At 45.9% G+C, this 24,036-nt stretch overlaps 1 protein-coding gene across 1 annotated transcript; it reads left to right on the plus strand.

The window, feature by feature from the left end:
- Positions 1-2,276: 2,276 nt before the first annotated feature.
- Positions 2,277-3,932, plus strand: MYF5 (myogenic factor 5). The gene is made up of 3 exons (XM_087766513.1): positions 2,277-2,903; positions 3,406-3,481; positions 3,639-3,932. The coding sequence occupies exons 1-3, from the start codon at positions 2,397-2,399 to the stop codon at positions 3,830-3,832; spliced, it is 777 nt and encodes a 258-aa protein (XP_087622639.1). The 5' UTR covers positions 2,277-2,396; the 3' UTR covers positions 3,833-3,932.
- Positions 3,933-24,036: the final 20,104 nt, after the last annotated feature.

The following is a 24,036-nucleotide window of genomic DNA, read 5'->3' on the forward strand; positions in this document are numbered from 1 at the left end:
CCTTGTAGTTTGTGTTTGCTCTCCCCTTTCCTTAGTTCCACTCGCTTACTGCACTTTTGCAAATTTGTTTTGAGATCACTTTACCAGAGGAGCCGGGGGCTCTTAAGGGATACTAATTACAGATTTTTTTTTTCTTCCCGAGTGACAGGGTCTTCCATCCTTTCTTCCCCTTCCCCCAAAATATTCAAGGAAAAAGGAAACGAATTTTCCTAGCTCCTCAAAGACTTTTGGGGAAAGGCACGTTTCTTAACAACCCCAGCCCCGCTGGATGGGGAGTTAAAGCTGCGAGCTAAAGCTCTGCACGCCGGGAGAGCGGGACCCAGGGGGATGGCACGGGAGATCCACGGTGCATGCGTGGAGATAAACCCCTGAAAGACGATCACAACTGCAACCGGCACTTGAAAGATCCAGTTTATTTGCGGATAAAGCATAATTCTGTAAACAGGACTATTTTAGCTAGCGCAAACGTGGAGTTTGCCCAGTGAAGAGCAGAAGCCAGTGCCGAGCAGAACCCCTCCTGAGGGAGGCTTCTTGGGAAAACAATAGGGAACTGCCGTGTTTCAGATGTGGCCCAACTACCCCAACCTGCACCTCGGAGCGGCAGGAGCCTGCAGTTCTGAGCTTTCCCCTTTCTGTAACTTTACTCCTTTATCAGCTCCCTGCTTTTCCTACAGTATTCATTTCAAAGGGGGCTCCCCCCGTTTATGGCCCCAAATAAACCGAAGCGGTACAGATGTAGCCTTCCCCAGCCTTTAGATAATTACGCATCTGCTCGTAGGAAGAAGGGTGTGTACATGTTAGGGTTGTGGGGGTTTTTTGTTTGTTGGTTTTTTTTTTTTTTTTAGGAAAAGTTTTCGCCTAAGAGTAGAAATCCGCCTTTTGGGGGTGCAAGGAGCCGACGGGGTCTCTGCAGCCCGCTCCCGGCCGCTCTCCGCCTGGCCCGGGCGGCTGGGAAGGCTGTCCAGCCCTCCGCGCTTCTGCAAGACGCCTCTCTAAGGAGGTGTTCCCTTCGGGGAGCCTTGCTCCCTTGAGGAGCGGCCCCTTGAGACAACCGGATCGCCATGCCCTCGCGTTACCTCTTCCTGAAGAGAGGTTAATTGAAGACGCCTTTTCCCTGGGCACACAGACCGGCTCCGTAGCGTTTGAACCGCTGCTGGGTCACTCGCTCTCCGTTTGAGTTAACCTAGGTCACATAATTTTATTCCCAGGTAGGGAAGGTTTCCTTTGCCTTCTCATAATATTTTCCTCAACTACAAAAGCCACCTGGATGAAACCAAAGGATTCCTGCCCGTTAGCAAATGCCTGTTAAATGGCTTCATTACCACTCTAATGACCCTTGCACCGCTCCGCTCAGCTACTGCTGCGGCTGGAGCTCTGCAAAGCTTTTGTCCCCGGCTTGTGTAAAGTTACTTAGGGGTTAGAAACTTTACACTTCCAGGAGGGGTTTGTTGCACTGGCAGCTGGGACGCATCTGTAACGGTACAAGTTTGCCTGAAAGCAGAAAATTAGCAAGCCCAAGGCACTGCTCGACTGTTGTGTCTCTAGCAGCACCAGGTCACACGAGTAGGAGAAAGAACGGGAAGGGGATTTGTCTCGGAGCAAACACGTACATTTTTCTTTTGTGAATACCTTCCCCGACAGCACTAAAATCTGGGCTTCCCCCCCTCCTCGTCTCTCCTGGCCACACGTAGCTATGCATTTTTGTCCTCTGTAAATTTGAACGGTTGGTGACACAGGTTTAATTACAGGACAAGGCTCTCCCCGAGATAAATGAACAAATCTTAGGCCTGAAAAGAGGGATGAATTGTTTCAGGTTAGACCTGGACCACGGGCTGTGGGGAATAAAGATACACAAACAGACACTGTAGGTGCTGGGGTGGGGCTCTACGTTAGTTCCGCCTCGGGGAGAGCCGGTGTCCATCCCGCCGCAGCGTGGGATGGGAGATGGGAACACAGGGACGAGGAACAGCTCTGCAGGAGATGTCAGCGGTTCGTGCGCGTCCACTGCCCCCCTTTCTCTTTCCATCCCCAAACTGCAAATTCCCAGCCTCCGTTTAAAGTTCGGAGATGTCGCAACCAGTTCTGGGGAGGTCGTGCGTTAGAGGAGTGCCCAGCTCACCGCTCTCCAAAGGAGCGGTGCCGAGCAAATTGTCTGCTGGGGGCTGGAGGGGGCTTGCCCAGACGGCCCCCGGCAGGGGATGTGGTGAGATATGCTAATAAAGACCGGCCGCCGCGGACCAGCCTCCCTTTACATGTGTATATAAGGGCCCCCCGCCTCAGCCAAAGGCCACTTCGGCTCAGGTCGCTAATTGCTGAGGGAATTGCCCCAGCGCGCTGCTGAGCGCCTCGCCGAGAGCCGGTGGCTGCCGCCCCGCACTGACGCCTCCGCTGCAGGGATGGAGGTGATAGACAGCTGCCAGTTCTCCCCCTCCGAGCTCTTCTATGACAGCTCCTGCCTCTCCTCCCCGGAGGGCGAGTTCCCCGAGGATTTCGAGCCCAGGGACCTGCCTGCCTTCGGCGCCCACGAGCCCCCCGAGCCCGCCTGCTCCGAGGAAGAGGAGCATGTCCGAGCTCCCACCGGCCACCACCAGGCCGGCCACTGCCTCATGTGGGCTTGCAAAGCCTGCAAGAGAAAATCCACAACGATGGACCGGCGGAAGGCGGCCACCATGAGGGAGAGGAGGAGGCTGAAGAAAGTGAACCAGGCTTTTGAGACCCTGAAGAGATGTACCACTGCCAACCCCAACCAAAGACTCCCCAAAGTAGAGATCCTGAGAAACGCCATCAGATACATCGAGAGCCTCCAGGAGCTCTTGAGGGAACAGGTAGAAAACTACTATCACCTGCCGGGACAGAGCTGCTCCGAACCGACCAGCCCCACTTCCAGCTGCTCCGATGGGATGGTAAGAGAGGGGCAGGAGCGATGGGGCTGTGGGGACCCCAGGAGGGCCCGCGGGCAGGTCCCCCTCGGCCCAGCGTCGTGGAACCGGTCCCATGGGCGTGGGACGGGCCGAAGGCAGCCGGACATCAGGAACAGGCGGGCGGTTCGCGTTAAAACAGGCCCCTTCTCCGATGTAACGCTGAGCATGCACATGGGCGTGCCGGGAACGCATGGGGGGACGGTAGCGCTGCCAAGCAAGCGCCCCAGCCCCCGGGGGCTCGTCTTTGTGTCCCGTCCCCCCCCCCAGCTTAGCGCGGCGCGGCAGAGGGGTAAGGCGCGGGGCGGGGGGAGACGGGGAAGGCGCTGCCCAGCGGCAGCCTGGCCGGGGAGCTGCTGCCCCGCTCCCCCGCGGGCGCCGGGGCTCCCTCCCCGCCGGGTTTGAGGCGCCTTCCCTCCGGGGGGAGCGCCCCGCCGGCCCGGGGTGGGGGCGGCCGGGCCGGCACTCGCCCCTCGCTGTCTTGCAGGCCGACTGCGGCAGCCCCGTCTGGTCGGCGAGAGGCAGCAGCTTCGACGCCGTCTACTGCTCCGAGATGGCCCACGGTAAGCCCGACCCGCCGGCAGCCGCGGGCGCGGGGGGTGGAGGCGGCGGCCGGGGGGGCCGCCCCGCTCCCCGCGGCACCTGGGGAGGGCGGTGCGGGACCTCGCTGTAATGCGCTGCCGTGTCCCTGTCCCCTCCACACCCCCCCCCCCGCCGCAGGGTATGCCGCCGAGCAGAGCAGCGCCCTGTCCAGCCTGGACTGCCTCTCCAGCATCGTGGATCGCCTCTCCCCGGCGGAGGAGCCGGGGCTGCCCCTCCGCGACGCCGACTCCCTCTCGCCCAGCGCCAGCATCGACTCGGGGCCGGGGACGCCCGGGACGCCGCCGCCCCGACGGACCTACCAGGCGCTATGAGGGGCCCGGGGGGGCCGGCACCCCGCGCCCGCCGCCCCCTCCGCGGCCGCTGCCCTCCCCCCGGGGCCGCCCCCCTCGCCCGGCCGCGTCCTGCAAACGCTGCGCCGGTGAGAAGGGCAGCCCCGGCTCCGCTTGGCTCCCCGCCTCCCTCCGCGGCTGGGGGCTCCGGCCCGGGGTCCCCCCGGGGCAGACAGGCCCTGGGGCTCGGGATATACGCGCTACCCTGGAAACCCCGCTGCAAATAAAACGTGCTGTAAGAGAGCTGTCTGGCCTGCTGGTTCTTGAAGTGCATTCCCTGGTATTGGGGAGGGCAGCGAGACCCGGCTGCGGGGTGCCCGCCAGCATCCGTGTTCAGCCCCAGCCCAGGCTCGGTCCCCCCCGTTCCTGCCTGCGTTGGGACCTGCCTCCTCACGGCGGGCCCGGGCCGGGAGATGGAGCGTCGGGCTGGGCTGGGGCCTGGGAGCTTGTTTCTCCCATCCCCAGTGGGTATTATGCTGAGGCGGCTCATGGAGGGACAAAAATGTGGCCGGTCAAATTCTCCCTCCATTCCTGTCCTGCTATGGGCAGAGTTTCTTTTATTTTCTGCAAGGGTAAAAGTAATATTTCCTTTTTTAAAAAGTCATCCTGCTTCCCCCTGCCTCCCCCTGCCCGGCAAAGCCCTTGTTTCTTTCCCTGGGTATGAAGACTGAACACATATTTCAGGATTTGGCCCTAACATTGCATGGTGACTCTCGTCTGTAAAACAACTGTATGATCTAGCTCTGATACCCTGTCGGGGAATTTTACTCTCAGTCACTCTCAGTGCTCTGGCAGAGACAAATTTAGTAAAGTTAGTAAGAACAAACCACAAGTATCTCTTTCACAATCCACAAGGTACATTGCCCAATATTCAGAAAGCAATATAGATCTATTTGTTCCTAATGACTTTGGTCCCACCAGCCAGGATGAAAATTCATTACTCTGTTTACATTGGTCTACAAATAGCCAGGTCAAGTCTTCGTGAGTTTGAAAGTTAACAAGTATTTCCTTCCAGTTAACAGTATTTCCTTCCAGTCTAAGTTTTTGTACCATGAAAAATTTCCAGCCCTTTGCACTGCTCTAGTTCTAATCCAAAACTTTTCTAGCCCCCCCTAAAAAGACAGAGATGAGATGGAGAGATGGGCTCCTTCAGTGCATCCAGAAATGTCCCCTATGCCGAACACTCTGAGTGGGAAGGGATATATACCTCACCAGCGTGGGATAAGAACTTACTTGCCATTTGTGTTTATGTTGTTAGCACCAGGTGGCCAAGTGGCCTGGAAGTGGTATTTCACCTCTGATAAATCTTTCACTTGAACCCAGCCCAGCTTAGTCATGTCACCCAGAGTTACACCTGACTGCTCTTTGGCAGCATCTCTGAACTGAGGATGAAGGAAGCCTAGCTTAGGGATGGCCCCATCCTTGCAGCGCGCCGAGGGGCTGCATCCCCCCCAAAATGCTACAAAGTGAGGTGGCACCTACCTGCCCAAGCCGCTCCACTGCGCAGCAGGCAGCTGCGCTTCTGACACAGGGCCAGGCCAGCCTGCCCCCTCCTGCGCGCCTTCCCTCAAAATCACTCTCTGCCCTTGCTGCGTAACCTTGAGGTAAGTGTTTTCTTTCCCGCACAGTAATTCAGGAGGACCGTTTTCCAGCATGGGCTTTCTGTGTACAGAGATAGGTCCCAAGTAATCACTGAGTAGAAAAAGTGGTTTGAAAACCCTGGATTGAGGTCGTGCAGAGGTACAAACAAGGTATTCGCACACTCTTGTCATTATAGATGCTTCAGGAGTATGGAAGTGCCCTAACTCAAACACAGTCTTTCTTGGTTATGGGCGATCGCTTCCTGAGCCTTCTGTTCATAGAAATCTTTGTGCAAGACTGTGAACACCACTGATTTTATTCATGATTTCTCACCCATTGCTGCAGGGCTGCAGTGCTCACTCCTCTCAACCAAAATACCGTCCCAAGGATGCTGCTTATGGTCAGGATCTAATACAGTGCAGATCATTTTAAATGATGGTTTAAAATGAGCTAAGCTGGAGAACTTTCAGCATTTCATTCTGCACTGTGCTGACCTTGGCAAGCGATTGCCTGTGAAGTATGCAGAGTAACACTAGCAAATCACATGTTGGTAATGTACACCTCTCTTTGGCTGGCAGACATTTTAAGAGTTGCAAAAAGGTCAATACTTCTGAGAAGGAGCTTTTCAGAGAGTGAGGAGAAGTATCCCCTCTGTGGGATGTTTGTCCACAGTCGCCTCAGTCCTACTAGGCTAGATTACAAACTGAGGGTTTTGTTATACACACCAAGAAAACAAACTCTTAATTACAGGACATCTATAAACAAAGATCCTGTAAGCTGAAATGTGCTGTAATCCTCAGAAGGAGTGGAAGTTAGCATTGTGAAACCACCTTTAGCCCGTGGATTGGGAAGAACAAGGTGTAAAAATCTGCTGTCTTGGGATATACGCCGTTGTGGTCAGATTTTGCATATTCAATAATAATAAGTGTAACTGAAAAGAAAGATTTGTATTCTGCGTGAATCACGTTCATTTAAGGAAGCCTGTGCCCAGAAATACATGAGAAGATGATGGTCTAGAAAACCTGAGCTCCGTCTCTCTCAACTCCAACTACCTGGCTGAGCGCTGCAGGCTCTGTCATGGCACGCAGGGATCTCGCAGGCAGGCAGGCAGGTGGAGGGATGCCTCGTAGTGTCAGAATAACGTAACACAGAAGCTGCAAGTTTTCTGACTATCACCCACTGCAATGAAGGGCATAATTCTATGCAATTTTAAAAACAAATTTTCTTTTTATTTTAGTTTTACCTCTGAAAATCATGCTTTCTTGGCTTATATGCTGACCGAGGGAGGCAGCTGTGCTTTTTTTTTGTGTGTGTGTGTGTGAAAAGCTTCTTGTATCTTTTCTCTTTTGTAAAGAAACCAAGCAGAGATCTTCAGTGAAATACATATTTTAATCTCAGATCAGAAGGCCCACTGCATATTACAAAACTAGCATAGGAACCTAGCAAAGATCTCTTAAATACAACATGAAGACAAAAATCCTGCTTGCTCTGTGTTTGTATTTCTGAGTTGCTTGTGTGGAAAAACACTCCTTTTCCCTGTAGGAAAAGATCAACCTCTTTCTTCTCCTGTGGTAAGGCTTAAAAGTGATAAACTTTTATTAATCAGTTCTTGGAGGATGGAGGGGTCTTAATTCATACTGTTTGTCAAAATATGCCTAGGAACACCCCAAATTCATGGCTGCATTTTAGGGGAAATTCAGCATCTTCACCTTCCCAGCTCAGCCTGCTTGTCAGGAGCAGTCAGACTTAACCACAGCAGGCAGCTGACTTCTCCCCACCCCAGACCAGCTCCCTCCCCTCCTCCTCCTCCTCATCCTCCTCCTCTGCAGAGCCCTTGACTCGCTCATCACTTCTCCTTACTCTTCTCAGCTGGACCTTGGGGTCCCGCAGGAGGACCCGCAGCTGGCCAGCTGATGACTGCTGACCTTTGGCAGGCTCTGCATGGGGTATCAGCCTTACAGCTGGCCACAACTGCCTTCCTGGCAACTAAAGAGCTAATGAGCTTGGCCAGCTGGAGACTGGGCTGGGATCCTGCTGGCTAATTTGACCCTGTGTGAGGGATGGAGTTCATCCCCAAATGCGGAGGGGGCAAGCAGTGTATCTGTCCACGTGCTGCCCTGGGGCACCAGGGCCAGGCTCCTCTTGCAGCCAACTGATTAGTGGAATGAGTAAAAAAGAGACTGCAGAGCTGTTGCTCGTGTGCTTTATTTGAGTTTTCTGTTGAGTATTTGCTTAGGCTTCACTAGTGACCTTCTTTACCCTCACTATGTCTCATGCTGTTCTCTCCATCCAGTCCAAGAGATAAACCCATCCACCAGACCAGGGCTGGACTGAGGGAGTTATTCCCCTTCCCAAACACAGTGGGATGCAGTTTCTCTTCATTCGACAGGTGCCCCGCTTGCCCTCCTGCAGGAGGTTATGCATCCTGGATGCTCACGGACCTCACCAAACCCACTGTACTGCAGAGTCCAGCTACTTTCTCAAAGGTCTTCTGCTTTCTGCTCCCCAGACCAGCTGACAGGCACCATCCAGTCCTGGAGTCTGGTTTCATTTTGAGCATTAGTAACATTTACAGACTGCCTGGCAATCTGCTGGAAGATGTTGGTGGCTATGATGCAAAAGGCATTGCTGAGCTGTGCTTGAAGAAGGTGATAGTGGGCATGATATACAAGGGTCAGCAAGCCCAGTGAGAGATCAGAAAGGTAGTTCAGTATCTGCATTAAATCAAGTGCATTTGAATCTGATACTCTCCGAGAGGCCTTCAAAGCTGGAGTAGCAGCAGAGGAATAAATGTGTGGGTTTTCTCTTTATTTCTCTGATCTTCTTCTATGAATATATGCTTTTGGACTGATAATATTTTCTGTTTTAAAAGGCCATATAACACATATGTTAAGCAAAAATTAAATCCTGCAAAGAAACCCTAAAACATTTAGTTCTGATTTGTTTGTTGTTGTTGAAGTGCCAAATCCTACTGCTTGCAGTGGGACTCAGCTACCTAGCAGGGAGGGACTTGGGAACCCAGCAGAGGTCTGACTGGAATATAAAACTCAAACTGGTGTGCCTGCCTATACATTATAGGGAGGCAAAATGTGGATTAAATGAAGTTTGAATTCAGCCCATTGCCTTTGATTATTTGATTCCACAGAATTTCTTAGATTAATAAATCACTAACTCCTTAATTAACGGTGAGCAAACAATGACTATAACTTCAGTTACACCTGTGTATAGATCAGTGCAAAGACCTCATTAGCAAATGCACCACTGCTCCAGCAAGAGGCTCATTATTTTTGTAAATGGAAGTATTTCAATCTGCTGAAAAACAGTTCCGTTCCCCTCATTTCCATGTTTTAAGTAACCATATATGCAAGACGTTGTGTGTTTTTTTTTTTTTAAACTAGTATGAGAAAATACAAGGTTTGGTTTTTTGTACTGCTTTGAAGAAATAGAAAGACAAACACTATTTCTATTTTGAAAAGTATTTATTTCTACAGTTGCTGTTTTGGAGCATCTTCAAATTGAGCTAATAGTGAAAATCTGAAACTTGCTGCCCAAGTGCTTTGAAAAGCAGAGGACGAAATGTCTGTGCTGGCCATGATGAAGATGTACCCGAAGCATGTATCTGAAATCCCTTCCCCAACATTAAGGCTTACATGTAGACTTGTGGTAAACACCTTTATAGATGATAGATATCACAGCAAAAATTCCTTCTGAGATTTAACAGTGTTATCTCAGTGATTTGAAAAAGTAACTTTAAAAACATTAAAACCCCTCAGAGGTGGCTGGAGTAGAGTCAGTCAGGCATCTGGGAGGTGGGTGCCTTTGCTCTGGGCCTCACTGTTGTTATTCACTCTTTGCTGGATAGTATCAACTTGTTATTAGGAGCAGACCACCAGACTCCCTTCTCACCTGTCTGTATGCCCATCAAAGGCTGTCGTTCTGGCCCTGTGACTCCTATATTTCATTAAAGTTGTGTCCAAAATAAGCAGCTGGGACTCCTTTGGGCCCCTTCTTCTCAGGTATATATAGTGCTGTGAGCTCCCAGGTGTGTAGATTAATTGCTTAGCTGCAAAGCTTCTGCAAACAGATGAGCAGCCTCCTCCTGGGCACCTGCAGGACCTCAGTAGTGAAGACTTGAAGAGCACCTAAAATAGTAAGATTTGAGCTCATAATCCCTGCATTAAATGGGGATTTTTTGGGGCCTCACCCTGAATTTAAGCATCTGCTCTCGTCTTCCTTGCAAACTCTATGAGACTGCCTACCTGGTCACAGAGTACTGTAGGAGTTTGTTCCTGTCATGCCACTGGCCAAGGAAGACACATCCCCTGCTGGTGTCTCGTGCAGTGGGAAAGGGGACACCTTGGTAGTCTGAAGCTGTTTGATTGCTGGAAATGTGGGTGGCTTAACACCCAGTGCTGAGAAAAGTGACTTGTCTCATAAATGGGGAATTCCCTTTGGAAGGTGCACCTGGTGACAGGAAAAAGGGCTCTTGCCGAAGCCAGAAAGGTAAGCACTGAAAGCTGGGAGGGCAGTTGCTGTCACACGGTTGTATACATGGCCACTCGGTATGGCGTAAAAGGATGGTGACTCTGGGCAACTGGGAAAAAGTTGAATAACTCTAAAATCCCCCATGCTGAGCATGAAGCAGAGGAGAAACGAAGTAAACAAGGACCGGGACAGCTGTATCCTACCAGTGCCTGAAATGCACATTTTTCACAGGGTACAAATTTCTCACATGTTTATCGCCTGGGTGAAATACAAAAATGACTGAACTTTGAAATGTGAAACTTGTTATTTCTAAACTTCCTAATAAGCAGGACAGTGAAAGCTCCTTTTAGAAAAGTGCTTGTGAAATTAGCCTTCTCAAGCAGAAGTGGTCTGCTCTGAGGGATCTCCTGACCATGTCTGCCTCCCACAACCCATGTCCCTCTCTTTTCTGGGGAAGATAAGGACTATGAGAAAAAAAGTATGTATTTTGGTGTATAGTCTTGCTTTAATACATCATTTCAGCAATACCATACTTCCTTACATTTCTATATATAAAATGAACACTCCTATTTTTATTACCGCTTTTTATTCTCCATTTTTTCCATCTATAAAAAGTTTTATTGTTTATAAACAACGCACTTGGTTACATGAATAAGTTTGAATGCCGTTTTGGTTTAATAGGTATGGAAACAAATCTTTATCTTCATGTAAACTCTCCTTTAATCAGAAATAGTGTATTACAACTACACAGCTAGACAGCTAAATTTATTCTTGCTGCAACTTCACTGAAGCCCCTGGAGTTTCACCAAGAACAGATTTGGGCCAGAAGGCCTAGAATATAGTTACAATATATTCATTTTCTCATGCCTCAGAAATGGACTGTTTATGCGCCAAGCTGTAAAGTGATATTCATGATGACTGAAGCCTGAACAACATTAAAATATTCAGATCCTCTGCTCCAAATCCTCTGGTATCCGAAACTGTTCCTTTCCTTTCAAAAGGAGGGGGCTACCGCTGCTGAGGGTAAACAAGGGCAGGGGCACAGCTTTAGTACTCAAGCTTAAATAAGGACTAGCCTAGCTAATACTGAGGCTTAACTGCAGGGGTCTAAGGTGCTGCCCCAGCCCTGAAGGCTGGCCAGCACCCTCCCCACCGCCAGCTCTGCCTTCCTGCTCCTGCGGCAGAAGCTTCCTGGGTTGACCCTTTCAGCTCAGCAGTCCTTGGGAGATTTGCTCTGCTGCCCCCTAAAAGCTCCTTTGGAGAGCCATTTTTCTTCAAATGAAAAGCGCTGTGGAAAATTGCTTTTTATTGCAATTATAATGGATACAGCGGTTCACACAGCTTGCAGTGTGTTCGAGAGCCAGAGCCCACACTCTGTTCACACACTATGGAATATCAAGTACAATCATGTTTTCTGTTTTATTTGGCCGTGATTTCCAGAAGTAGGAGCTTGAAATTATCCTCACAATAACTGCACTGATTTTTCAATGGTCTTGAATGCCAACCAGCTTTTACTGACTACCAGGAATAGGTAGTAAGTGCAAGGAATTCTTGAAGATCTCTTGCTCTGGAGCCTAATTTTTTTCTTTAAACTTTGCCCATCTGTATATTTAAAAATAGAGTATAGTCAGAGAGAAAAGTTTGCTGAACACATGATAAAAACATTCAGTTTTTAAAAAACAATTTTACAATCATTAAAAAGAAGTGTGTAAGATCTTAGAGTAAGATGGAACCAAGCTGATTTTTACATCCTTTTGAACCAGTGGAAATACCTATGCATAGGTATACTTACATATGCAAGTTTTAGCAAGTTCAAGGGTTAAAATAGAGGCAAGGAGTTCCTTCTTTATGATGACAGTGATTTGTGGGAAGGAAGAGAAACAGCATATAAGTATTACCAGATTATTTATGTAAGCTGACATAGGACAATTTTGTCTGGAGATGGTCATCCTATGCTTGACTGACTCTTCAACCCCAATTAATTTTTATTATAAATAATCCTGGCATGTCAGGTGTAAACGTCCATAATGTCTCTGGCAAAACCTTTCCACAGTAGCTTTATTATCATATTGCTGCAGGCAACTGTTTTGGAAAGCTCAGGCGCTTCACTAGAGAACTTAGAGGCTTGTGGCAGACAGTAGCTCTGCAAGGGTGAGGTTCTACATGTTTTATGGATGTGAAGAGCTCTGTTTGATTCTGATCTTGAAGGTCACTTCGTCAAAAGTTGTGAGCAACACCTACAACTCTTCTTCCTCTAATTCCAGAAAGAAACGTGCCTGGAAAATATTTTGCATTTTATGAATGCTTTTAGGTTCCTGTTTCTTGTTTCCTTTAGAAAAAGAGAAAAGCAGTGCATAACCCAGTTGAAAATATGGGTTATCTGAGAGCTGCCTGCATTGTAAAAATTAGAGCAGCAAACAAGCGTTGCTCCAATGTTGAACAGTCCTGGGGCTTGGCCGAGCCTTCCCTAACACACAACATGAAGTTGCTGAGCTGCTCCACACAACATGGTCTTCGCTGCTGTCGCCCCGCAGTGAATGCACACCTGGGACAGGGATTTCAAACTGTAGCATTTCAGTCTGCTTGGAATACGCCCATGCTGCCTTTTAAAATACCCCAGGAGACCTGCAACACCCAGTACATTGTGTAGAATCATAAAATAGTTTGGGTTGGAAGGGACCTTTAAAGGTCATCTTGTCCACCCCTTCTGCAATGAGCAGGGACATCTTCAACTAGATCAGGTTGCTCAGAGCCCCATCCAACCTGACCTTGAATGTTTCCAGGGATGGGGCATCTACCACCTCTCTGGGCAATCCATTCCTGTATTTCACCACCTGCATTGTAAAAAATTTCTTCCTTAAATCCAATGGGTCAGGGCAGTCCCAAGGTGGTGGGCTTCACTTCAAGGACTACACGCAATGGGGTTTTCTGGCCAAATCATTCAAAATTTTCTGATGACATGCACGCTCAAGCAGGATTCAGCCAGGTACTGAGCTGATGTCGGTGCTGTTCTGCATGGCAGACCAGCAGACCTGGGCTCTAATTTAGAGCTGGAAGCAGGCAGAAGAGCTTCTGGATTAATTTTGACACTTATGTTTCTCCCACTGCAATTAAACAAAATGAAGCAATTGGTAAGAGAATGGAAAAAAACCCCAATCCATGTTGAAAGCATATGCTGTACCTCCCAGGCAAATGTGACTCAAATAGCTGTAGCCTGAAAATTGGAATTTAAAAGCATAACACTGATCCAGCAGAAAGTATAATGCACCAATGCTTAAAAAATTAGAAGTAATTCAGCAGCACTCGGACATAAGGGTACTATGATCTATTTTCTTCTGGTCTGAATAGAAGTGCCTACCTTCAAGTGTCGCCCTACACTTGCGTGAGGTTTCACTCCCTCTGGCTTCCCCAGAGGAGGCTGCTGCAGCTGAGGCCCTTTTGGGTGCAGGAATTCAAAGCCAAAGAATCCTTTTTCCAGCAGGATTATTCTTTTTATAACGCTCTGTGTGTGTGCTGGAAAAGCAATTTATTTTGTCACTAACATGGGCTAAAGCATCATTATGCTACTCAGCTGTCACTGGGGAGTATTTGGAAGTGGTAAATCTATTTTGGGCCCAGTAGTAGTTCTAATCATGGCAAAAATCTTTCTAGTCTGAATAAAAAAATTAGGAAGTGCAGGACGAGGTCTGATTTTTTTTTTTTTTCCCCAAAGTTCTGAAATTTAAGGGACAGATTTGCTAAAGAATGTAGGATTTTTTAAAAAAATCCTGTTTCTCTAAGATGTTGCAGTGCAGAATTTTAAATATATGACTTTTTTAAAAAAAACAACTGTACTATTTAAAGCATTGAAATCTATAGGAGTTAGGCACTTTTCAAAATCCTGTGGCAGGCGAAGGCTCAAATTCTCCAGTGGGATTAGGTGTTTAAATATATTTCAGAGTCAGACTCCGGAGCCACAAGGGGGGGTTAGGGATCCCTGGTGCCAAGTGCGTTGCCTAACTCTACAGAACGCTGTAAATACGGGAAATTCACAACATACAGAGAGGCACCCGCGTCCCGGTGTAATGTCTGGGAATACATTATGCAAAGCAGGGCTCTGCTTAAATAGTGAGAAGAATTTGATGAAGAACATGTCTTACTTAAATGTCTTAATCTGGATTGGAATAGAGTGTCTTCCCCCAGTCAAGATTTTTCTTTCTTTCTCTCATGTGCCTGAGCCCTGCATTTCATGGTCTAAGCAGGAATGAACACTTCCTTTACAAAGTAGAAGGGGGGTGTGAAGTTGTGCCCCTTTTATTAAATAGTTACTACTTACAGCACTCCCTCATGATGAGTGATGTCGAGTCAGTGCTCTTTTCTGCCTATATCGAAGGGAGTGCTTTGATTAGGAGAGAAGAAGGTGTTTTGGGGCGTGGTGTGTTCAGTGCATATTTGAGTTGCTCCACTGTGTGGACTAAAGCAGGTTGTCCATTCTGCAGCTTGCAGGATGACTTTGGCTTCTCAGACATTTAATTTGCCACTAAATCAGCTTCTTCCTTCCCTTTTCCCCAGGTTGTGGGGTGGATGAATTGTGTGGCATATGATCCCCTTTTTCTGAAGGGCTCTGTGGGATCTTTTCAGTTGTGTGGCTGGAAGCACAGCGAGTAAATGGCTAAACTGCTGGTGTTCTCCATCCTGCAATGGGAGCACATTCAGTCCTGTGAAAAGACCACTCGTGTGTGCTTGGGCATGTGATGGGAGCAATCTTCTCATCCTGACTTTCATGTGTGTCCCTTGTGTGATGAGACGTGTATTTTGGTCACAAAGAAGGCATACGTCCCATTGCGCAGAATAGGCAGGATAGGACTTACAGCCCACAAAAGCCTCCTCACCAGGCTGCGTGGATATCCTGGACAAAGAACTTTGCAACCACTGGGCTGCTGCAGAAGGTGGATCTTTGCTCGGACGCTGGGCTGCAAATTGGAGCCCCTGCGGCAGGAATGGCCATTGGCTCTGCTGTGGCCTGGGAGGGAGTACGAGCAGTAGTAACAGGGAGGTCTTAATCCACCACAACTGTTTGCTGAGTGACTCAGGTAAATATTTCTAGACCACCTTGCTTTCTAGAGGAGGTCTCCTTGCCAAACCTGATCATTCTGGGGCAAGCTGGAGCTCTAGGATGATTGCAGCAAGGCTTCTGATAAATATCAAGTGTACATACTGGAATAGCAATGTATAATAGCTTAATTCTCTGCCTTTGTCAAGTATTGGAGGAGGTCTTTTTCCAGTGGCGACCATGTACTTTGAATAGTCATGTCCAAGAAAGATGAACAGGTTTGCTTATTACACATAGTAGCTGCTGCAGCAACCCAGACCACTGAATGAGAAACAGAGAAAAAGAAATCTGTGTTACCTACAGGTGTTTGTAATCTCTGTTGTTGAATTGAATGATGACTATATGGGAAGCACGTTAATGAACTGAGGATGAAATGGCATCAACAGCTAGCTCAGGCACACATGCTGGAACATGTTGTGTTACGTCTGTTATATTACTGAGAAAATTCAGTTGCAAAGCGCAGTGTTGCTGGGACACGCTGTAAGGACGGGGGAGTGCCCTGGGACCCTGCAGCAGAGCACAGCATATAGTGGTCTTTTTTCCAATGCTCAAGTAATTGCTGGCTTGAATACTCTCAGAATCAATGTGTGTGTGGGCAGCCACTCACGGGGTAATGCTGAAGGATACAGCAATGTCCAGGCAGATTTTTTTTTGTCCTCTCTCTGCACCATAGGCAGTATAATTTGGCATGATTCCCTACATGCCTGTACTTTTCTGGCACCAGCTTTTGTCACTTTTTTTTTTTTTTTTTTTTAACCTGTATCCTTCTTTAAAATCCTGTGATGAAGTGATGAAGTGACGTAAAGTGGTAGCAGTCACCCGTGTCAGATTCCTGGGATTTTGAACATTTAAGGATGCTAAAGCAGCAAGGTCCGTCTCACAGTACACTGCATGCTTCTAGCTGCTTGTCCTGCTTATCTCTTCCCCCAAAGGAAAAACTGTTTGAAAAGTGTACACTGCCTTAATATATCCATCTGCTATTACTAATGCATGACAAAGAGCCAGGCTGCTGCTTATACTTTTCAGAAGTTGTTGTGATGTGGAGTGGCAGCAAAATGCACAAAACAATTTTCCACCTGAGTTACTGGGGAAATGGATTCATGAATGTGGATGCTGTCCTCACACATTTAAACGGAGCCCTTTTTTCTGCTGCTTCCCAATCTTTTCAATTATAAATAATGCTGATACACCAAATGGCACCATCTCTCCAAATTATGGTTCCCTCCACAGTCCTACTTTGAAATTTTGGACTTCATAAGATTAAACTGTCCTTTAATGTCGTTCTCACATTTTCCAGGACTTTGTTCTGCAAGTATTAGGAATTATGTTGGAGTAAAGATGGGCAGAACTAAGTTCGTTACATGGCTCCACTCTAGCTAGGAAATGTCTGCATCTGCAAAGAACTTACCAGTCAAAATCAACCCCACAAATGATAGGAATATTTGAAACAAAAAAACCCCAAACCTGGCTGTTTAGATTGTGTTTTAACACAGCAAACAGGAAATAATTTAATAAGGGGCACTTTTCGGGGAACTACAGAAAGGCACAGAAATCTTTTAAAAAGTGGCAAATTAAAGGGCACAGAGTGTCAAACCGTACCCTTGGAGACAACCCAGACCGTCCTGACTCCTTGTCTTGCTGCAGCCCGTTAAATTGTAACTTATCAATTTAAGAATTCATATTTGTAACTTGATTCATGGCATTGATAAAGCTGTGGTCAGCGCTCCTGAAATTGTCATTCCCAACCTCACTTTGCACCCAAACCTTCATCAGCTGCCTGTTCCCATTCCCTTTGCATTTACTGATCACACACCAGGCTATTAAACAGATGTCTTGTAACATGTAGAACAGTTGCCCACAGCAGAAATGTTTAACTAGGAGGAGCTGTTTGATCCAACCATCCATTTTCTGGGCTGTATAATAGTAGCACAGGGTAAACCATGCCACATTTGCAACTCTAGTCACACAAGGGGTAAAGGGCCAGACAAAGTGGGTGTGAACACGGGACTGCAGGGGCCACTTGCCTCTTTTGGGGAAGTGGGGAATGTGGGAGCTTCTCTGGTTGGGCTTCAGGGTCATCAGGGAGGGTGAAACAAGATGAGATGAGAAAGGGTGCTGTCAGGAAGAGCAGGCTTCCAGAAACGTCCTCGTGGAAACTGAGGTGCTGGTAAATGTTGGTACCCTCGGGGTTATCGGTATCTGAGGGATTATCCTGGAGAAATCTCATTTTTGATCTTAAGTGGTTAAAAGGAGCTCTTGTGAGGGCTTTGGGATCTAGTCCTTGGATCCTGGCTCTACTTATAGGCACCTGAGTATCTTAGAAAATCTGTCTGTAAGATCTCAGTTCAATAGGATATTTCTGTGCCTGGCCAGCTTAGGATGGCATGGACTCCCTGGTGAAGCCAGGGGCGTGCATTATAAATCCAGGTGTGTGGCGGTGTACCTTGGGCTACAGATGGCAATCATTTCTTCTATTTTTGAGTACCATACATTGCAATAAAGTTTTGATCTGTGATTGTACCTTTAAGAGATAATCAGTACCTAATAAATAATAGCACTTTAAAAGTGCTAAAAAAGCACAGTTAGTCATATGCTGATTGCATAAGTGTCATTTTGTCACCTTTTTTTATAGTATCTTAAAATCTGTACATGAAAGATTTCTGTGATAATTTGCTATTGTATCTAGTTTTATACTGGTAAACTTTCTGCAGAATGATTTATGATGTTATGTGCCATCTGCTATGAATTTTGGTAAAATTAATTTATCCTGCCTCGATATGGTTAACATTTTCAGTACAAAGTTGGTTTCTTGAGTGTTTTCTTTTAGAAAGAGGCAGGTGGTGCTTCAAACACTCAGGGAATGGATTTCAGACAGAGTTTGGATTCGTCTTTTTAGAGGATTTGGGGATCTAGTTGTAAAATACAGCATTGGATCGCCATTTCATGAGCAAATAGTTCTCCAGACACAGATCCTGTTTACTTGCTTTTGATTTTCTTTGAAGCATCACAAACCCTTTAGCTTAAAGATATAAAATAGAGTGACTGCAGCTCTACTGGAAAACTGGAGGTGTTTGGCTTCAGGGCAAGTATACAGGACAGAAAGGAGGATTAAACATTGTACGGACATTGTAGCCGTATAGGGCAGCACATATATACGTGCAGTAAGGAAGTGTGTGTGTGCAGCAAACAGAGGCAGAGGCAGCAGGACGACTCCTTGGGGAGCGTGGCGTGCCCCGAGGGTGGTCCCAAACCACCAGCTGACAACAGCAACGGGGAAATAATGTGCCTGCTGGGCTGAGGAGCCACCAGGCACAATAGCAGGTTGCTAGCAGTGTGTTATGGTCTTATGTGATAAATGTGGCGGTTGTGGTTTTTTGTCATTCCTATTAGTTCTTCTCAAAGCAATTGTTAGAAGGCGCCAGGCAAGCGGTTAAAGTAAATTAAATTTTCTTTTGGCAACATAAACATTTGTTTTGCTCAAGTTTTAATGAAATAATGTCTTCGTTCTTCTCACTATATGTCTCTTCCAGTCGTTTAGTAAGACTAAGCTCTGCTCGTTGGGGGTTTGTTGTTAGTGTTGCTTTGTAAATAAAAAGAAGAGGGAAATGCCCATTACACAAAGCAAAATGTATGTAAAATACAGGGAGCTATTTTGTTTACTACATGGTTTGCCTTTTTTTTTTTTTTTAAGAACTCTTCATTTCCGTATTGCTTTCTTATATGCATGCCCAGAAGAAACTCAGTCTTGAGAGGTATAAGTAGCAACAGCCTTGAGTAGATCATCTGAACCCCCTCTACCAGCAGCTCTCAGATTTGAGAGAGGATGTGAAACTTCTCTGGGGGAGGGAAGAGGTAAAATAAAAAAACCCAAACAACTTTGTATATAAAACCTCAAATTCTACTACAGTTGGAAATTGCTCTTCAGCAATTTAAGATCATTGAAAAAATAGCTTAAAAATAATAACACTTTTAAGAAGTAATCAAAATTGTATAGGAATCCTGTCATTCCTTTTGTTTGGATACATAATTGGAGAAAAGTTAGAAAAGAGGATGTTGAAGTAAAAGATTAGTTTTCACCATGGAGTCACTAGCTAAGTCCTGCAGGGATTTGCACTGTATAACATATTAGTAAGCGATCTGAAAAAACATGTGACTGGCAAGGAGAAAAAGTTTATTGATGTTAATAAATCAGGGTAGTAAATAATAAGTCAGGACTGTCTGTAAGAACTGCAGAAGGACTTTGTGGAACGCAGTGACTGGCTGTTAAAATGGCAGATGAAAGTCTGACTTCAGTTTTGATAAATATAAAATGATGCACACGGCGAAAAACACTGCTAACTTCATGTATAAAATTGTGGGTTGTCTTACCAATTGCGACTCAGGAAAGAGATGTGAAAGTTATAATAAATGGTATTAGATGTTATAGAGAAAGAGATAATGAGCAATCAGAAAATATCACTATGCTAGTATACAAATCTCAGTGTGGCCTCAGACTACAGAGGCTCCTCTAGTACTCCCATCTGAAGACTCATGTAAGAGAATAGGAAAAGATTCATGGCAAGGCAAATGTGATCAAAGATTCCCAAATGGCTTCTCTACAAGGAATGTAGGTTGCAGAGTAACCTAGGTCTTCTGTTTTATTTTCAATTCTTACCGTTTATCCAACATCAGAAGACTGATGACTCAAGGAAGATGCAGTTCTATATTAAAAGACCTAGAGAAAAGATAAGGGCATGATAAAAGCCCATGAGTGGCACGGGAAGGCAGAGAGGGAATGATTGTTTAATGTCTGTCCCTGTAGAGCAACCAGAAGGCACCGAATTAAAAATAATAATAAAAATGTCAGTTCAAAACAAAAGGCATGGTTCTTTGCACCATGTTTAAAGTAAACTGTGAAATTCTGCTGCAGGATGGGTGGTTGCTGAAAACACTGGCTTCAAAAAGCCCCTAGAAAAATTAATGCCAGAGAAATTAATCAAGGACTACTAAATACAATGACACCCATTTTTGGTTCAAGAAGCTTCCAAGGAAGCTCCACGTTGCTGAAAGCTGGAAGGCTGTTATGGGGGGGGAGCTCACTGCAACTCTTGCTCCACCTTCCTCTTTTTGCAGTTGGATTACCAGGCTCCTAGCCCTGGTTTCAGCCGGTGTGATCCCTCTGATCTTTAACGTTCTGTTCTCTTGAAACCAACACAATACGTATCACCAGATGGTTTTATAGCCAGGTAGCATGCAATTGCCTAGAATTACATCCTAGCTGTTGTTGATTTAATATCGTCTGTATGCTACAGACAACGTGCAGACATAGTTCTTTGTCTCAGTTATGGCCCATTCACTTCATACAGTCAGAGACTTTGCTTGGCTTCTGTGCACTAATCTTTGGCAGTTATTGTCCCGGTGGTAAATGTTTTTGTGTTTGTCAGCTAGATTGTTGCATTATGTAGCGTCTAAAATTTAGGCTTCCTATCTGATCTGTTCATCTAGGATCCCTCTGTAGTGAATGAAGAAAAAGCGGCATTTCTCATTAACAATATTCTGCGATGGGAGAGATGCAGCTACTCAATACATTTTCTTCAGTGACGAATTGGGAATAGGGTGTTCCTACAGACAAACCAAGAAGCTACAGTACTTTCAATGGGGAAAGTGAGAGAAAGGTCTTATGTTGCTTCAACGGATGAAGCAGAAACTTGTTAAAGCTGGGGTGGGAATAAAGACTGGCAATGCAGAGGGGAGAGGGACGTAGGAGGATGATTAGAAAATGCTTCCACTGTCTTCACTGGAAAAAAAAAGTATTATATTGTGTCAGTAACCATTACACAGCTGAGGTGAATCACCCCTTGGAGATAATTGTTCCCTCCATTAACTGCAGAGACTCATGCTTGTCTTAGACCAGAAACCTCTATTTCAGAGAGACATTAGCTGCAATTAATCGCACCTTCACTGACACTGGCCTCTGAAAAAAAATAATGTCAGGTGTTCTGACTGACTCCTGAGTCACTTCAGCCACTTCAACAGTTATTTTTACAGTCAGAGAAATGTGTCAAATCTTCACCTGATTTGACATTTGGAAGTATTCTTTTCTTCCTCCTGTTTTTTCTCCAGCTTTGAAGATTGTCATTCTTTGACTCTTGGCTTGCAGAACAAATTTGCTTTAGGATTGCACTCATCTCCTTAGTAAGCCAGATCAGTATTACTCCTGAGTAGCTGAGCTAAATAATTTAATAAAGCCAAGATGACTGCTTCTAAATCATGCTCTGGAGGTGTACTAATTGTTATGCAGATAGCTGCCAAGGGTTCATTAGTTCAGCAAAGAATCTGGTTGGAAACTCTTCAGTATCTCATGAAAATCACTTGCACTTCCATTAGATGCAGTGACTTGTTTCTCACATCCTTGCTCCATTCAGGTTTAAGCTAATCATCCCAGATTTAGCCAGGGCTACAGGGAAGAAACCAGTCTCAGCTGCACCAGCCTCAGTGGAAGACTTGTTTACAGGTGTCAGGTGATTATTACTTGAAGCTTTGAAGCAATAAACATGTATTTTGTCAAAGTTTGTTTTTGGCCTTATGTAGCCTTAAAGTCTTTGACTTTGAATTTGGCAAACAGTTATGTACTCACACAGGCCAATTCCAGGATGAACATAGGTCTCATTTTACCCCTCTTTGTCCAGGAGTGTAACCCTTATCAGAGTAAGTGGCTTTCTAACAGAACTGGAGAATTTGGGCTGCTGTTAAGCCCCATACTCAGAACATGAAGACTGAACAGGAGATCTGGCCCTTGCCTCCCTCCCAGGTGCTGTCTTTTACCTTACATTTAATGGAAAAAAACGTGAAGGTGGTTGGTGCCTGGAGTTTACCACTGGAGCTTGCTGAAGGTAGGACTGTTTTATCATCTCGGCTGCCTTCCTCTGGCGATGTCCTTTTCTCTTTCAAACACTGGTGCCAGTTTTCTGAGGCTTCCTTGGGTGCTTCTTGGGCATTGCCTTCTCCCAGGTCTTTCAGAGAGGAAGCTGCCTGAGAAGATAAGCTGTGGTGTACAAACTGTAGCTCCTAGTTTGTCTTCCCTACTGAAAAAAAGGAAAATTTTCAAATACCTGCATACTTAAACTAAATATCAAAGCCTTGTTAGAGTCCAGGGGGAAAGAGGAAAAAATTATAAAGTGTCTAGAAGTGGAGAAAGAAAATACCTCTACAGCTAGTCCATGGATACACCTGGATCTAATGATCTGGGACTGTGTTTGGGTGCCACTCTGAGGAAGGTAGCGCCAGGCAGTGGTACAGGCTGTTAGCATCTTCTAGAAAATCACAGCTGCAAGGGAAACCCAGTTTGATGACTATCTTTGGCAAGTTCCCCCCTGAAAGCAGAGCAGCTGCTGCAGTGTGAGATTCATGACTTGCATCAAATTGTTACTGCACCTGGTTCACGTGGCTCCCTTCCGCAAGGCACAAAGACATGTGCTGCTTGTTTCATTTACTTCAATGCAGGCGATACACTTGCCTAAAGGTGCTTTGTGTAATTTTTTCCTCAGCACGTGTATAATCTTCAGCAGCAGCAACAGCAGGTGTAATATGATCAGAGCCTGACTGTGTGCAGTCCGCTAATCATGTTAAGCAATATTTACATTAACCATAGAATTCTTACCCAGGTAAGAATATCGCTTTTATTGCTGTTATCCTGTTGCTATTTGCCATTCTTAGCACACAGAGTATTCACTCCTGTGGTATTATCGCACATGTTAAATGTGTTTTTTGAACTGTTCATTCACCGTGAAAGGTGTGGAAATATGCCGAATGCATGTTGCGTACATCTGTGTGTGTCTACTTTTTAATGCTAGTAGAAAAAGAGCTCTGCAGCGATGATGTTGGAATGAGCAGCTGAAGATGCTGTGGACATCATTTTACACTAGGCGTCTCCCTTAGCGTATTTATTCAACTGAGAGCTGTACAGATCCACTGCCCAGCTGAACATAGTAAAATACAGGTAAGGACAGCTAGACGCATTCATTCAACGGAGCTGTAAACTTGCTATGTATACAGAGGAAACAAATCTAACACGTTTTGGAACAAATTATTGAAATTGTATGTTCGGTGCAATACAAAACAGTGGAGACAAATACTGCTACAAAAGACCTAGTCAGCACGTAGATTTTAGTCTGAGGAAGGAAGGGAAGAGGTATTCATCTACCCTATCAGCTCTTTATGGTTTTGATAAAGTAAGTGCAATTGCTGAATTACATGCTTCTCTTTTGGTCAGCTGAGTTGATAAGACTGAAACTAACTATAAGAAAGTAAATTAAAAGCAGATCAGAGATTAAATCCCTATGGGATTTTTTTCTCTTGGATTTTGGCTGCTCCTTATAGACATCTTCTGCTTTTGTAATCTTTTTCATTAATCCTAGATACCTGCAGGCTTCTAGATTTCAGAACTGGTGAAGTCTTGCTCTAACTCTTGGTATCACAAATTCCCTTTTTGCCTGCAGGTATTGTAAAATGCACACACACTAGCCCAGTGTTACAGGTGGCAGTATTAGCATTCACAGACTGAAGCTTGTAGTCTGGTCCTGTATATACCACAACCAAAGCATTTTGCTAATGATACTGCACCTCTTAAATTTCTTAGAATGTTTCAGAACAGACATCTGTGCAACAGGAACCTCCTTACAAAACAAATCACGTCTAAGGCCTATTAGTCGTCTAAGCTATGCGCGTAGAGGTTTTAGACTAGGGAATTCAAGCACTGGTGGCTGGATATTTATTTATTTATTTATTAAGAAGCTGTGTACGAGTGAAGCAGCAAAAAACCCCAAAAGACATTACTTACTTCAAGCTAGTAATTTAGGCTGTTCAGTCAGTGGCTCTGCTTATAAACCTTTTTATGGGATGCCTTATCCTGTTTCAAGATAGATGTCAGAGACGGGTGGAATGAATCGCATTCGAGGGATGCCTCTAACTCTCTGTTGACCATAGAAACAATCAGCCTAAGCTCTGCAGCTTGCTTTTAGACAGCTGAAGGTAGAGGCAATGAATCCAT

Source organism: Nipponia nippon, unplaced genomic scaffold (assembly GCF_047370975.1).
Source record: "Nipponia nippon isolate SJK-2023a ecotype South Korea unplaced genomic scaffold, ASM4737097v1 scaffold_3, whole genome shotgun sequence".
Lineage (NCBI taxonomy): Eukaryota > Metazoa > Chordata > Aves > Pelecaniformes > Threskiornithidae > Nipponia > Nipponia nippon.